Genomic DNA, 16,964 nt, shown 5'->3' on the forward strand with positions numbered 1-16,964 from the left:
AGGACACAAACTGGCATGGGCACAAGTATTAATTTTTAGGATGCTTGTCTAGCAGAAGTCTCCAGACTCAATCTGCCAAATCACCATTAGGGGTCATCACACATTGTCCTGCACTGCCCCCTGACCACTCCTGCCTGGGTTCAAATGCCAGACTTCGTACTTTGCATCCTTGGCAGACATGAATACAATTTTTGTATTGGATTTCAGTATATTCGTTACCTGCTCCATGCTCTGCTGTCCAAGCTATCTGTGGTCTGCTGGTCATTAAACACCATATTTGATAGGTACAATGAAAAAAAATGAAATATCTAATTCCTCCTAAGAAAGATCAACACCCATTTCTCGAAGACTTATGCTAATTAAAATCTGCTTGGATTGTGATGTATGGCTAATTCTTAAGTCAGAAATTCTGGAGGCACAGAACATAATGGGAAATCCTCTTTATCTTGTTATATCAATTATGCACCCTGTGGAAATAGGTAACTACTACTTTCTTCCATAGAAAAATATTTGAAAATGATTCTTAAATTGAAGCCTGATTTTCCTGTGAAAATCAAAAAAGCAGGAGCATACACATTCAGACAAAGAGTTATATTTATATACATATAGTGAAAGGCACGTGAACCTTTGGCGAGCAAAGATTTTTGGTTTTTTTTTTCCATTCAGATTGAAAAATACAGAAGATGTAGTGTGGTCAAGAGAAGCCTCTGTTTCAATTTGAATTGAAAATAAATAATTCTTATGGGGGAATCATGATGCTCCAGATTAGGAGATGCAAAGGCATGTCAGCCCCTTCAGAGCTTGAGGTGCTGAACAGTTTCTCTGTCTTATACTAAACCTGACCAGTATTTGCTACTCACATAACATACACATTTCTCTTGCCTTCAGTGAAATTTTTACCTATACTCCAGAAAAGTGACAAATTCAAAGAAGAAAAAAAACCAGGAACAACCACCTAAACAAACAGGAAGATATCTTTTGGCACATCCAGTTGATATACAAGTGCAAAAGGCAAGAAAAATAAGAACTACTGAATATCTCCACAGAAATGGTCTCATTGGCTGACCACTTCAGGCCCTAATAAGAAAAAGTATACATAAAGTTTATTCTTTATTCTAGAAGAATTTCCTCTATGACTCTGAAAATAAATACTTAACAATCTTATAAGAGAACATGATGCTTTAAGAAAATATGGTTTTCCTCCATTTCTGAAGATATGGCTCACTTTCGAGTGCAATAGAAATCCTTAATACTGATTTTCATCATACTGTGGAAACCCAACTATATTATTTTGTATTGCTTTTGCATGTGCTAAAGAAACTAAATCTGAAATTAAAATCCCTGTTTACCTTCAAAAACCCCAGATTTTTATTTTCCTTGTAATTTTTTTCCTTCCTAAAGTATACAACTTCACAATCAACAAGTCCTAGGATTTCCCTTGGGAAAAATTAACCCTTTACATGAACTAAAGTTAGTAAAGATACATTCACTGAATCAGGCTTCAGAAACATTTCTAAACTTTAAAGACCACAATGGGAAAATAAAGCAACATTCAGTTATATTTATGGAGGCCATTTATTTCTACAAGTTAACACTGCCAACAATCCAATTTTCAAGTAATGTGGCACAACAGAAGTGAATACATGGGAACGAAACAGAGTGAAAAAGTCACATCCACTATGGCTCTGGAAGTGTTTTGCTCTGGATCCCATGCACTTTGCATTCATTAGGGGAGGAGTGGGTTAGGTGCACTCCTGCAAGGTGCCAGACAGTTTATTTCTATCAGAGAGGAGCAGAGTTTGTGTACTTTAGAGATGCTCCATGGTGACAGAGGCCAAACCCCAATGAACCGGGATGGCAGAGGATGGCCTCAAAGGCAGAATTGTGACCCAAAGGTAAGTACTAAATAAACCCACCCACTGTCAGCACAAAAAACCCTCTCAAAATGTTTGCCTAAAAAAATTTCAAATAACACTAAATTACTGTAAACAGAAAACATTTAAAGAAAAACATTATTTGCAAAATGCTTTCTGTGTCTTAAATTACTGCTCTTCTCCATAAGCAGTTACTTGCATTTCCCTACTTTTGTGAAATTCCACCACGGAGATACAAAATCAAAAAACATGTATACATTTAAGACACATTACTGTACACCTTTAAAGCAGTAGATATTTTGGATATATACAACACATATACAATACACAGTCTCCCTTTACTGTAGTGGTCTGGCTACTAGTTGTGCTTTTCTCCCAATTTAGGAAGTTAAATGTTAATTCTTAGTTCCCTAAGAATTTTCATGAAACGTGACTTGCTGAAAGCAGACAGCTCAAATAGTAGTGCATTCAATAGTTAGGTGTTATTTTCTTAACAGAGGGAAAATAAGCCTTAACCTTAAGATTGGGTAGTCATTAAGAATATAAAATTCAATTTCTAAGTATTAAAAAACTTCTTCAACTATACAATTATCTTTTTAAAAGGGCAAAATTTCAGCTCACATTTGAGCCAGACTTCAGCTCAAAAATAGCTGTGGAGATTAATTTAATTTAATTTTATCTGTTTTGAAGGCCTTTCTCTGTTTCTGCTGAGATAAAACCCATGAGAAGACAGGAAAAGCACATGTTTCTCAGTGTTCCAAAGCTCTGTTTACTGGAGTGTGCTTGAGTGAAAAGCCCACAGATCAGGCACACATCCTACTCAAATCAGCAAATCTGCTGTAGCCTGCCTTATGTCTTATTCATAAGTATTGCATTTATTGCCATGTCTGTACCATTTCCCACCAAGTGACATCTATTTCTGCCCACCAACACTGATAGAAAACTTTAAAATCAGGTTTGCCTGACTGATAACTGCAGGACCATATGCTCCTAGATAGGAAATATTCATACAGCAGTGGAGGTGATCTTCAAATATTTTGACTCATTTGAAGGTCAGTGCTCAACTTGCTGGATTTTGTGTGTGTAGGCACACAAACACTGGTAAAACCAGTGATCAATTCCAGCCTGGTAAAAAAGTTAGTGTGCATAAAGTTACTGCTAAAATTCCCGTGCTAAAATCTTTCTGCCCCACTGGCAGAAATATTGAGTCACAGAAGATGTTTCTGTTGGCTATGGTTTAAGAACTCTGGAATGAAGAAACCTGAAGTTTGCCATCACAAAGGTCTGAGGATTGGTTCTTCTGCATCTGTGCACTGGGGCTTCCAGCAAGTCAAAAGAAGTCAAATCAGGCTGCCAAAGAGAGTGATGGCAAGAATGTAGGATGTGAAACTCAGCAGCTTTATCTCACCCTTGCTCTGGTGAGACTTGAGATCTCCAGGGGCAGAAAGCAAGATCCATCTTCACAGTACACCCAGCTGTTACACATCACTTAAACCTATCTTCAGTGACAAGGCAAACAAAATCCCAGTATGATGAACCTACAGACTGTTAAAATAAGACACTGTACCAAAAAAACAGTAAAGAGTTCCCTCATAGCACAAGTACTTGCTTTCTACATATAGATCAACCATGTTAAAAAAAATGTTGCAACAGCATCATAGAAGACAATTCTGGTAAGGGACTTGTTCAGTATCCATTGCAACTGTGACTTGTTCCTCCAGTTTGCAGCATGTTAGGAAGGGAGATAAATCTCCCTACTCTTTTTATTTCAGGTAGAAATGAAACACCAAGCCAAAAGCTGTGCATGATGATCATGATTTTTGATTTTCCTCTGCTGGGATAACTTCCAGGAGGATTTGCAATGTTGTGGTTACCCTGCCTGCAAAGATAAAAGCATATACATGGTAAGATTTTGCAAGAGAGATTAAGGAGAAGCAGTCAAGAAAATTATCTTAGCTTCTATGAAGGCTACTTGCACATAGACTTCACACAGGTCATATACATTTATCATTTAAACTCGACATTTTCCTATTAACTGTTTTCCATGCCTCTGATCCAAGGCTATGCATATACAATAATAATAGAAGGCTTTGGATGTGTAATCTTATTCAATAAAAGTCTGCATGCTTTTAAAGGCTATCTTAAAAAAAATTACTACTCTGCATAACTACTTAGCTTTATCAAGATTTTATGTTGAAATAAAAGTCTGGAAAAATTCAAATAACTTAATTTATCTGTGCCAAGACCTGCCTGAGCAAAAAAAAAAAAAGTCACTCATCCAAGTAACTTCATGTTTTCTTTTTTTTCACTCTGAACATTTATTTCCTTCTGGTGCTTTTGGTGGTTTTCTTTTTAGGGTACTGATGCATAAATGGCACAGTTAATTCACATACAGCACATAGAGAATAGTAAAAGAACATTTTCTTCCAATTTCTTTCACTTATCACTCTTTCTTAATATCCTATTTCAAATAAGCAGAAATTGTTGCAAAAGAAAGTTCTCATTTTCCTTGAATGTCTGGCATGAATGTTGACATTGACACAATGCCAGGAGGGTAAAATAGTGCAGCTCACAGAAGATATGAACTGAAACCGTTTCTCTGATCTTCTGTCTAAGGCAGATTCTACCATCCTTTCCTCTTTTCTCTGGATGTCACCAGTTCAGTGCAAAGCCAGGTTGCCCTTAGACTATAAACTGATAAGGGCAGAGAGGCCAGGAGTCTCCAGGCTTTGCATTTTCCTCCCATCTGCCTTCCCTACCCATTGTGGGGACATCAGAGCTGGGCTGAGTGCAGCGGGGATGAAAGACAGGAGGAAAGCCAGCAGCAGGAAAACAGCAAGGCTTCACCCCTGCCATCCCAGCCCTTCCAGCTTTGAGGGCAAGCAAAGGGAAAAAGAGAATTTTATGAGGCTGAGCAGTGGCATGACAGTTCTTGGGAAAGGGCACAGTAGCAGAAGGAAATCCTGGGCATCTCTAGAGCTGGCTGTGATTCTGTTCACCTAAGTGGACAGACGCACCAGCAGCAAGACCTTGCCCAGCTCTCCATTTCCATGCAGCAGTTTTTCTCTCTCCTGGGATGAAGCCACAGCGGAGCAGAAAAGTTGGGGGAGCTGGCATTCTTTGCATTTTTTGGTTGCAATATACTCAGAATAAATCAGTATAAGGAGCATTTTCCCCTATGAAAATGTTCCAATCTGTTTCCAGTCAGTACCTACCTCTATGTTGTCTGCTTGGAGCAGTACCTAGAGTTACAGGACCGATTTCACATTTGTCACAAGACAGCTTAACATGCCATGGCAGTGCAGATAACTTCCCCAGCCCATTTTAAATCCTAATTATCCCTTTTTGATAAAATTCACTGCAAAGGGGTCCCAGGGGACAACCTTTATTAAAAACAAAAAAAAAAAAACAAAAAAACAAAAAAAAACAAAAAAAAACAAAAAAAAAAAACAAACAAAAAAAAAAAAAAAAAACAAAAAAAAAAAAAAAAACCCAGACTCACATATATATGACTGGACATGAAATCTGTAACAAAAAAATGTTGAGATAATCTCCTATGGTCCCACCACAAACTCGACAAAGAGAAGCAAATTGAGCATATAACACTTTGTCCTAAGTGAACAAGTGTTATCCTCTGGAACTGCTAAATAACCCTGGCAGATTTTTGCTATATAAAGAGATCTCATTTCCATCAAGGGCTCAGCTATGAAAAAAAGTAGGATTCAACTTTTTACCTCTTTGCAATTAAACTAATTGTAAAGGAAGAAATGTTTTTAAGTATGAGTCTCGGGTTGGGTTTTCAGCTGGGGAAGTACAGATAGAAGCATTCTCATGCTGGTGATGCACCCTTTTACATACTGATTTGCTGCTTAGGAATTGCTAGGCTCAACTTTTTCATTTTCACATTAGTTTTACAAAAAGAAAGAATGCAGCTGTCAAATGAAGCCTGTACCAGCTCAAAATTATTTGTCCCAGCACATCTAGTTCTACAGCAGAATTCCTTTGGAAGAGGACAGAACAAAATGCTATTCTCATTGCAAAATACCATCCCGGAATCTACAAACCCTGAGAGCTGTAAAGTTACCTTTTGTTCAATGCAGCAGTTTTATAAGGAGAATGGGCAATGTAAATGCCCTAAGTACAGAACAAAGACTTTCAGTCTTGGGAGGGGATTCCTTGGGTAATCCATTCCAGGACTCTGCTCGTGTAATCAGCCTGAAACTCCTTTCAGAAATACATGTATTTTCAGGCTGGCTCTTTTATCCCACTACTCATTCTGGCTGCTCAATATGCCTTTTCTCTGATCCTTACAAAGCCTATTCAGGATATTCCCTCTGACCTTATGTGGGACTGGTCTGTACCCATGGGTATTTGCACCTTATGGGGTTTATGAGCACCAGCCATCTCTCTCTGCTGAAGCACAGCTGGGCAGCTGAACTAGTCAATGCCTCAAGGAGGTGACTTTTCAAACCCACACCAGCTGCCCATGTGCTGATCTGGGCACATGAAACAGCTTGGCAATAGTATTGGTAGCACAGTAGTGTGTCCAGACTAGCAGGCTGCTACTTCTCCTCTGGTACCACAGGAAATGCTTTGGTCAAGTGTAAGTAAATTGGATTCATCACATTTGTAAAAAAATTTTTTAAAAAATCATTTATCTTCTCATAGAAAGTTACCCAGTTACTCTGGCAAAAATCTACGTCTTAAATGAAAATCCTATTTTTTTATGCTGTCCTTTACCTTGTGTCAGGAATTACACTTTCATGCCTATGCAAGACATATTGTTTCAAGGTTAGAATATCAAGCTTGCAGCTGCCCAATTTCTTTTCTATATCTCACAGAGGTACCTTAAGTGAATTTATCCTCAATCAATACCTTTTTTAAATGTTCTCAGGCTCCCAAAATAATGCCAGCTTAATGACTCCACACAGAAGGTTTATTGCTTCTTCTTAGGGAAAAGAAAAATCTGTTTGTTTCACAAGTAAATCTCCACCCTGGCCCAGCTCAAAACTGTCAGCATCAGTTTTCTGTCATTACTGTTGTTATTTTGGGGATAATAATTGCAAAGCAAACAAGCTATTTCCCTCACTGACTGGCTTCTGTTGCATTCCTCTCTGAGCCAGTACACCATGCCCATCCATAGATATGACACAGGCACACAGACTTCTTTCTAGGAGGAGAATTTTGTGTTATCTCAAATCTAGAAATTATTCACCTTCATTGTCACAGCTGGCATAAAAATCTTCACATCTATCCAGTCTGCCTTAAAGAGAATATTCTTTCTCTTTCCCAAGTAATGTAGTTCAACACTGTCATCCCGTGGCCAAAGATTCAAGTAGCTGTACTACTCCAAAACCTCTGAGACACAACAGAAAATGCCCAAAAACCTCCTGGATTTGATGAGGGGAAAATTCCTACACCCTAAATGTCAAGACTGAGAGATTATAAACAGACTAAACCCCAACTACTTAATAGAATGTCCTTCTGCATACAACTGCTTTAATTTGTACTGAAGATTTCTACCCATTCCAAGGACAATGCAAGTAATTTATAACATTTTAGCTATAAAATTAAGATTTTGCTAGTGCAAAATAACACCTTTTTCTGTAAATACTTCCTACCCTATTGCCTATGGACTTCCCAGAATGTATTGAGAGGGAAATTCACATATTCTACAGAAGATAGGATATAACTCTATAAATTATTTATATTGAGAAAATACATACAACTGGTTATACTGTAATTACATATAAAAGCACTATTCTTTTCTTGAGAGCAGCTCATTTTAAATCATCAATTAAGACTGAAGCACAGAACACAATATGCACTTTTAATTCAGTATCTATAGAAATCAACTACTTTTAGTTAAAGATTTCACAGGCTGAGTTTTAATTTTGCAGCAAAATATTTTTTTGTTGTTTAATAAATAATCCATGATTCCTAAAATACCTTGCCAATAGTCTTATTTGATATTTTGAAAATTCCCTTTACTTTAGAAGCCTATCATCCTAGTAACAAAAAAATGAGAGTGAAGAGCTGTAATAAATTATAAATAAATACTGACTTCTAATTGAATTGTTTCAAATAATCCTTCTCTAACACATCAGAACTTCCACAAATCCTTTCAAAACCTTCCAGAAATGGTACCGAAAGTATTCTCAGTGTATTTCAGGCATGAAATACTACTAGCCAAGTCACACAGAAGTCATTCTTCATGAAGCACAGAAATCATTTCCATAGAGGCCATGGTATATGCTGCTACCACCCTGTCAGGAGCCACTGCTAAGGACAGTATCCCATGCCCAAGCTGCCTGAATCTTCCAGACACTTCCAGTCCCATTCCAAAGACTCCTCAGTGGTCCACAGACACATGGTGTCAGTAGGGAACACCAAGTTCATCCTGATATCACAGTTGTTTTGCTCAAGATTCCAAACAGATTCTCCAAGGAGTGCAGTACTGTCTTTATTAGCACAGAGGCAGGGTCAGGAGAAGATGATGGTGATTTAAAAGGAATTAGATGTTTGTAGGGGAGGGCAGGGAAGAAGCATCAGTCCTTTAAAGTCAATCACTGGCTGAGGAACAGCCTTGCTGGGAATGTACCTCATTAGTTAGCGGACACTGATTGCCATTGGCAGAGCAATGCTGGAGCACGTGCCCAAAAGCAACTTGTGCTGTCACCCCCCTGCCTCACAGCAGCTGAGAGGGTCGATCCAAAGGATTTCACAACATGGGGAGAGCTCTGAGAAACTCCTGGAGTCAGCATGAAGGACAGAAGTCCCACCCCAGGACTTACCTAGAAGCTTTCTGAACCACTTTGGCTTGTTGTCCCATACAATGAAGAGGTAGTAGGCAGGAATGCCAGTCAGGGTTATTGCAAATCCAATCCCTGTGTTTACTGGGTCAGAGTAAAGTGACAGCGCAACCATAAAGAGGCAAGTGAAGGAAAACAATGCTGGAATAAATAAAGGAACCTGAAAAATAACCACACAAAGGACCATTAAATAGTAAGGTCATTGTAAAGTAATGACCAAGGCATTTAACTTTCCATGAGATGTGAATTGGATAAGACCCAGCAGTACAGGACAGTTCTGGAGAAATAAGGGTATCTAGAACAGGCACACAAAATGTCAGTGACTGCAGAAGCCAGGCCCTGCCAGTGCTATGCAGTAAGTACCACAGAAGTGTCTTAATTGCACTCTAAAACACTTCAGTGTTTTACTTCCTTTAAAGTGTAAGGACTGTAAATAAGTTACATTGTAAAAGTCCTTCCTCTAATCCCCCAGCATATAAGCAAGCAGCTCTAACCACAGTAAAGATTTCCGTTTTGATAATTACCCATTAGAAAACATTTTAAAATACAACCAGGAGCTCAAGTCACCTTTTATAACTATTAGGAACATATTGATTTTCTTCCTAAGGTAAAAATCAAAATCTAGCAGGAAGAGAGCAAATTAAACAGCAATTTGACTAGTGATAAAGATATTTGATAGTGTTATGCACCTGATAGGGATTGAAAAAGCACTTTCTGACTGTATGACTGATGGCATTGCCAGTGTCACTGCTGAAAGCACACAAAGTAACCATATCAAATTTATTTGCTCAATTTTCAAAAGCACCAATACAATCACTCTCCTAGCAAGTCTCTGAAGGAAATGCCTACAGGCATGGCTTATGAGACATTAAGTGTAATGGAAAATTGAGAATTCCTTGGAGATTGTTCTCTTCTTTTCATGCCTCAAAGCATTACTGTTCTTCTTTTGTGTACTGTCAAAGCTTTTTTTTTTAATCAAAGCAAAATAGGTTGTACTTATTTACTAATATACCTCCTTATTTACTAATATACCTACAAGAATGCAACAATACACATTCTTAGTTCTTCACAAAATAGTCGTCTTGGCAGCATCTAAACAGAGATATATTTCCCAGTTTTTTGATGATGGATATTACCTTTCTGGATACACAATGGGACAACTTACTTTGTACGATGCTACTTAAAACAAGCAAGAAAAATAGCAGAACCAAGGCCAAAATAGATACTATTCAAGGGGCTGGACTATTAGCATTTTCTTTCAGGGTTCACAATAACTCTGTCTGCCAATCCACTGCAAGTGCCAAATATTACAATAATCACACTAATCACTTATTTGCACAGAAAATTGGCATACTTGATATTGGATATGCAATGACATAAATGCCCTCTCTCATAAATTCTTGTGCTTGACATGACTTTTTTGATCATGTTATTGTATATTTGATCATAAAATTATCCAGGCCTTTATCAAAGGAGACATTAAATAGAGGACTGGCAGAAAATCAGGTCGGCTCAAGTAACCCCAATATTTGCAGTCTGAGCCCTCTGTGGCTGCAGAGTGCCCATGGTATTTTCACACAGCTTGCATCACACAGCTCACATCAGACAGCCTGAGCACAACAGACAGGCAAAACTGAGAAAATGTCTTCATCTCAGCATAGCACCTTCAGTCTCTGCTCCCCAAGCATAGGGAAGAGGGAAGAATTCTTTTCCAGGATGGAACACAGCTGGGGTAGCACTGGGGACCTTGCAGGAAAACTCTCACTCTTCACAGCAAAGCACTGTTTTCTCTTAGATCGGTTTTTCCTGAGAAAGAGGTTAGCTTGTTCCATCAGAAAATGCTCCCTTGCTGTCTGACTGCAGGACAGAGAGGAGGGAGGATTCATGTAAAAGAGCAGAAAGCAGATGTTACCTTGAAAGGACGAGGCATATCAGGACGTTTATATCTGAGATAAATCAGCCCAGCAACTACCAGTCCAATAAAAAGCCACCTGGCAAAGCTGAGGAAATTCAAGAGGCTGTAGAGATCCCCGTTGAATAACATTATCATTGTGAGAGGATGCTGCAAAAGAAATTCAGAGCATAAGAGGGGTTTAGTAGATCTATCTCTATTATTTTACAGCAGTGATGTCAAAGTTTTCCTCAGGGACAAACAGCACAGCCTTATGCACACACCTGAGTGCCACAGACTTCAGGCTTGCCTTTGTCATAAAATCAGGTGTGTGATCAATGTCTAGCTGTCCCTTGAGACCATTTTGGATCAATATATATCTGTCCTGGGTGGCCACACATAGTCAATACAGATCTGTCTCCTGTGACCCAGCCAAAAATACACAGGCACACTGCACCACCAAAGTGCTGGAGCACTCTGGGCAGCACTCTCGTGGGATATAAGCTCACTGCAGGTTTACTTGCTCATTGCTGATGTAAATAATAAGAACAGTTAAATTTTGGTCACATTAATCATATGAAAGCAGAAGTTTCTAGGTGTTTCTAGGTGTTTTGTGGAAGGAAAAGTTGTAATCACCCAGGCTTCATAGGGGAAGTGAGCAAGGAGGACATGGCAAGGGGCAGTTCCACACCATGAGATGCCAGCTGGGCACCCTGGCTTGCCACCAGCTTGGGTTTGCCTTTGTCCAGACTTGCTGAGTGTAGACTTACTGCACATTGTAAATGCAAATATTTATGAGAAGAAGGAAGAATTTAGCTGTCACTCAGGTAGCTACTGAAGAGCAAGAAGGAGAGAGGGAGAGAGGACACCAGAATACATACAGTTCCTCACTAAAAAATTAGTCTGAGATACAAGGCCTCTGTGGGGCAGGCAGAAGGTTATGTACAAACTAGTGTTTTGTTGTGAGTTAGATGGTTAGGGAAGGCTACATGGATCTATTTCAAAGGAGTGTCTGGAGAAAAAAAATGTCCTTGCATTTGGGCATGAAGGAGTAAGTCAAATTCACCATATCCCTCATTCTTCAGCAGGAGGGAAGATCTTGGAAGTGAGAGGTTTATAACAAGGCCACAGGTGAAATCAACTGCAGGCGCAGTAAAACACTGGGCTAAATGTTTACACATAGAAAACTAACTTGTATTATTTACCTAGATTCACAGCCACACTCTCCTTTTTTACAAAGGAGTGCAGACAACATGGATTTGAATCAGAAGGATCAATATTTCAAATGTGGGTTTCTGGCCTCTAACCTGTAATAAAGTACTTGGTTCCCTACATATAGATAGTAAGCAAACTCCTTTGTAAATGTCAAGGGAAATTGTACCACTGAATTGTATTGGGCAAGATTTCTTCTCTGCAAACTCAACCTCTAAAAGCTTAAAATCTCAGTCATAACTGGAACGCAAGCTATATACAATAATGAAAGTGAAGGAGGGCTATCAAGAAAAAATACAAGAAAGCAGGATTACAATCAGATAGCATGATTTCTATGAGTCACTACACACATCTATCAAATTCCTCATGTTGGTGAGGAATACTTCTGGTCCAGGTAGCTCAGCTTGCAGACTGAGATGCAGATTGAAATGCAGGCTGAGCTCTGTGTAGAAGCCTGAGAGAAGAGGCCATGAGTAGCCAACTTTTGTGGCAACAAAGAGTACGAAAGATTGGTGACTCCGGCCAGATGGACAGATACTGGGTGACACAGCAGGAGCTGGGAATTGCTGACCCTTTGGATACCAAAGCAAATGAAGACCAGTGAAGACAGCAAAGTGGATGGACATGGAGATGGAGCAGGAACCAAAGACTTGGGAGGAAGAGCAAGACTTGTGGAGAAAATGTGGGCTATAAAAGGCAATGAGATTCCTTTGTCAGGGGTCCTTCCTCAGGGGCACCAGCTCAGCTGTTTCTGTGTTCCTTTGCCAGGACTAAGTGGCTTTATGAAATGAGACATCTGATATTCTGTCATGGGAAACGTGGGTTCAAAGCAGTGGGGAAACCTGGCCTGTGAGTGGGATGTGCAGGAGTCCAGCAGTGACCCATTGAGTCACCAGAGTCACTGCTGGGAAGGGGCTCTGGTCCAAGCAGGGACATACCTGGCACTGGGCGTGTGCTTGCCAGGAAGTCTCATGAATGGTCAGACTGGAAAATTTCTCTAGCAACATACACATATAAACAGATTTCCTAATTTAAAAAAAAAAGGTGTTGGTTTGTTTTGGTTTTTTTTTTTTTTTTTAATTTAACAAGCCTCAAATGCATGCTCATTTTCTCAGTTTATCCTCAAAAGATCTTTCCTTTTTTACAGTGTGTAGAACTTGGAAGGAGAAATAAAATAGGGAAATGCTAAAATTACTGATGTAGAATATATCCTGCCACTGCTCTATTTGCAGTAAGGTGAGCTAAAAAATTGCAATCTTTGAAGGAAAGTGATCTTCATACTAGAATCTGACTTTTTCGAAGGAAATCAATGCACTGGTGTAACAGGACCATATGCAATAGCAGAAAATGTCTGTCAGGAAAAAAAAATATATTAATACATTTTGTGCATTTCATTCCACAAAAAACAGTCAATGCAATTTACCCTCAAGGTATGACTACACCAAAAGAAATAAAATGCAAACTAAATGTTTATAGAAAATTAATTTCATTAAAACGTTTCACCATAATCACACTGCCTAATTTTCAAAACTTCAAAGCCTATGGTTATATGTGCACATATGAAATCCAACAATTCAGCAATGAGCTTATAGGCTTCAAGGGCAAAAACCAGTTTAAATTCCACAAGGATTTGCTCTTAGTAGCATAGACTCATAGGTGCATCTTTTGCTTTGGCTGAGAGTCCTTGATTATGGCAGAGGCCCATGCAGATACACTGCAGTCATTGATCCCGAAAGTGGGGCTGAATACCCATGATTATGAAGACTACATGTTAAGTGAAAATCTTCCTGGCACTATGAAAACTGAACTTTGAAGTTGGCATTTTGACATTCAGTCCTAACATTTTACCATAAAAATTAGTCTGCAAAGCTAACACATGGCAAACATTTACCTTTGCTGCTTATTTTAGAAGTCTGTAATAGGATTTCCACTGAAGCACCAGTGGTTTTCCTTAGAAAATCCACAGATTATTTCACAGGCACAAGTTCTCTCATTTTTTAATCACCACTATGCTGGACAGCTGAGGGTTCTTCCTCCTTTATCTTAGTTGCAAAACTGCTTGCATTTTTTACTATAAGGTAGTATAATGAGCCCTTAGGGTATTCCCAGATGCTGGTGTTTAATTCAGCTTTCAGTAAACTGAATCCCTTTTTTTTTGTTTAACTAGAATTTGTTTCTCTGAAAGGCAACTAGCTCACCACTAGCAGGTCCTTAGAAATTCAGAGCAATAGGATGTGAATTAGATTGCAGTGAGAGACAAGAAAGCAAGGAGGAGATGATAGAATAAGAACAACTCACAAATCTCATTCCTTTCTCCTGTCCTCCACCCTGCCCAAAGCCCATGTTCACATTAATAAATGAGACTCAAGCAGTGCCCAAATTCTGTTTGAATCCTTTAGAGCAAGCCTGTAATATGAATTCTAGTGCAGGAACATTTGTTTGTATGATTTACCAAAACAATGACAGCTGGCAGAGGAGTGTGCTTGCGGACATGAATCATGGAGAGAATTTCTGGAAGGTGACCCTCACGGGATGCAACGAAGAACATCCTGGTGGGAAATAAATGTGGACAGACTTTAAATGTGCTCATTACTGTGAGTACGCAAAGTGGCTCATGAAAGTCACAGAGCAGAGCAGAACTTCTCAGTCTTGTTTGAGGTGTTCTGAATGAAAGCACTGGCAGGAGAAACCCCCACACAGAAAGCAAAACCATCTCTAAAGGTGTCCCTTGACTGGTACTGGGAAGGAGTTAATATTTTCCCTCCGGTTTTCCTTCTTTACATGAAAAAAAGCAGCCATTGATTAAGGGCTAGCCTCAGAGACATTCATTTCCAAACGATTCAAAGGATTTTTAAAATAGTATCCCACACAAAGTGAGAAAAAGCCCTACACCTGGTAAACAGTGTAGTCATTTATCCCGCTAAAGGAATAAACCCTACTCTCCCTTCCCCTTGCTTCCATACTTTCAGTGTGTCTCCCAAGCCCTGACCCCCAGGAACATCAGCAGTGCTCACCTGGAGACTGCAAAAACGCCACCATTCATAGATCCAAAGCACGAGAGAGCAACAAACACGGGTACAGCTAAAGAGAAGTTTCCCATCAGTCGTTCGGCAAAGGTCTGTTAGAAAAGAGACAGAAACGCACAATGATTTTTCATAAAATGGGAAAATTATTTTCCTCTATTAACAAATTATCATGGTGTTAGTTATTCCCCTTCTCTGCATCCCTCACTGAAAATTGTGCAGTGCATTTGTTCCTTCTTTTGTGAGAGTTCAGCTACTACAGCTGAGCTGTCCTATCCCCATCCCTGAGGGCATGTGGAAGGACATGGCTCCAGTTGAAGCCACGATGAGGAGGTGGAATCAGGCCCAGACTCATGTCAATTTAAACCATTATGGCTCCAAAGAAGAAGATCAAGATCTGAATGGATCAAGGTCTCATCTGCACACCTAATACCCTTTTTCTACAGCCTTCATTGCACTCAGTTGGTACTACCCAGTGGTATCATCTATCCATTCAGGCTTTAGTGATTTAGACTAGCAGAAGAGCCTTAATTGGAGTTTGGGGCACACAGGCAACATGCATAATTTTTGTCATGTTTATAAAATGTTTTCTTTCTAGATCTCCCATTAGCTACAGAATTTGGTCATTTTTCAAAACTCATGTCAATTGAAATAGCCACAGGCAGTATCACTACTGGAAAAGAAATGGAACTATTTATTTCCTCATTGTGCCTCAGATACCAGAAGTATAAAAATCAGTGTCATCACCACAATTCAGCAAGGACAACCGAAGCAGTGTTTCCTAGCAAGTTTGCCTTGCAACTCCTTCCCAAATGAGCTCCAGTACTCACAGCAACCCCCTTCCCAAGTATTCAGGACACACATTGTGCAGAGACAAAGTTACTGTATTCTGCCACTCAAGATAGTTCAGAGTTCTCTCTTCCATAAATATCTGTAATTCCTGCTTCCTAAGAGCTGAGTTTAGAATTTAGCTCTGAATTTTTCAATCATGTACTTGGCTATGAAATGTAAATCCTATGGACTTAGTTATAAGAGGTAAATAAATACAGTCCAATGTTACATTATAAATGCTACTGATGACCTGAACTGCAATCCCACTCATCAGTCAAAAATCAAATTTCACTGGGATGCTAATAAGTGCTGCCATACTGAAACCTGACTGGATGTGTCCACCCAATCTTTTTCCCCCCTGAAAACAATAATATCAACAAACATAACTGCAGCAGGAATATATCTTTGTATTTTTCTTCTGTAACTTACCACTGCTACAGCTTTTGAAAGCAGCAATTCCCCAGCACTGATTGTAGTGAAATAAGCCACGTTTGTTAACACATAGCCAACTGTGACGATAATCATTGAAATGCATATTGCGAGGGGTATATTTCTGAAATACACAAGGCAGCTCATTATTTTGCAATCTGGTTGCTAATCCCTGAACATGAAACAAATAACATGGGAAAAAGCCACTAATGATGGTGAATGCACATTTAGAGATCCCAAAATATCATCACTAGAAACTACCAGGAAAAAAAAAGAATAAACAAAACCCTCTGGACAAAGGAAATAGGTTTATAATGAAGAGGTGAGAAACTATTTGAGGGAGGAGTCCTTTGGGGACACCAAGAGGCTTGTGGCCCTCATGCTTCTCATTGGTCCCCCACTTCCCATTTAAGTTGCCTACTCAGATTATTGACCTGAAAGCTGAACCCAAACACCTGGAGGTGTTTGACATCTTCCCCTGGCTACCAAAATATCCAGCATGCAAAATTCTGCCCTTTCCTCCTGGGTGTATTTCTTCTTTTACACACCTTACCACATCCCAGTGATCTCTCTCACTATTCAGGGGAACATGAGAGCAGAATATGACACAGAAAGGGAAACCATACAAATTTGTAAATTTAGTACAGCACAAATGGTACTGAAAAGCACAACCCCTCTGCCATCCTACTAAAAGATGGAACAACAACAAACAAAAAAATAATAATACCAAACTTTTATATAGCATGTCTTTCTCGTCAGAAAAGTGGAATTATTTCTGTTTTTAAAAGGAGGAACAGAGGCACAGTGAATCTGTCCAAAGCCACACTGCAAGAAAATGTTTGAGTCAGGAGAAAAACCCGGGTGCCTCAAGTGTTAAGCTAGTCTCTTTCCA

General features: G+C 39.3%; 1 protein-coding gene across 4 annotated transcripts in view; it reads right to left on the minus strand.

Moving 5' to 3' along the window:
• Positions 1 to 576: 576 nt before the first annotated feature.
• SLC7A11 (solute carrier family 7 member 11) overlaps positions 577 to 16,964 on the minus strand; it is a 69,139-nt gene continuing 52,751 nt past the window's right edge. For all 4 annotated transcript variants that reach the window (XM_071455327.1, XM_071455329.1, XM_071455328.1 and 1 more), the window contains 6 exons: positions 16,073 to 16,196; positions 14,804 to 14,907; positions 14,242 to 14,338; positions 10,599 to 10,748; positions 8,669 to 8,846; positions 577 to 3,753 (listed from right to left, as the gene is read on the minus strand). In XM_071455327.1, coding sequence (XP_071311428.1) covers positions 3,686 to 3,753; positions 8,669 to 8,846; positions 10,599 to 10,748; positions 14,242 to 14,338; positions 14,804 to 14,907; positions 16,073 to 16,196 — 721 coding nt within the window. In that variant the 3' untranslated portion in view covers positions 577 to 3,685. The remainder of the gene's footprint in view (positions 3,754 to 8,668; positions 8,847 to 10,598; positions 10,749 to 14,241; positions 14,339 to 14,803; positions 14,908 to 16,072; positions 16,197 to 16,964) is intronic.

The sequence above is a fragment of the Agelaius tricolor genome, unplaced genomic scaffold (assembly GCF_023055355.1).
Source record: "Agelaius tricolor isolate 1412-34295 unplaced genomic scaffold, bAgeTri1.0.p SCAF_47, whole genome shotgun sequence".
NCBI lineage: Eukaryota > Metazoa > Chordata > Aves > Passeriformes > Icteridae > Agelaius > Agelaius tricolor.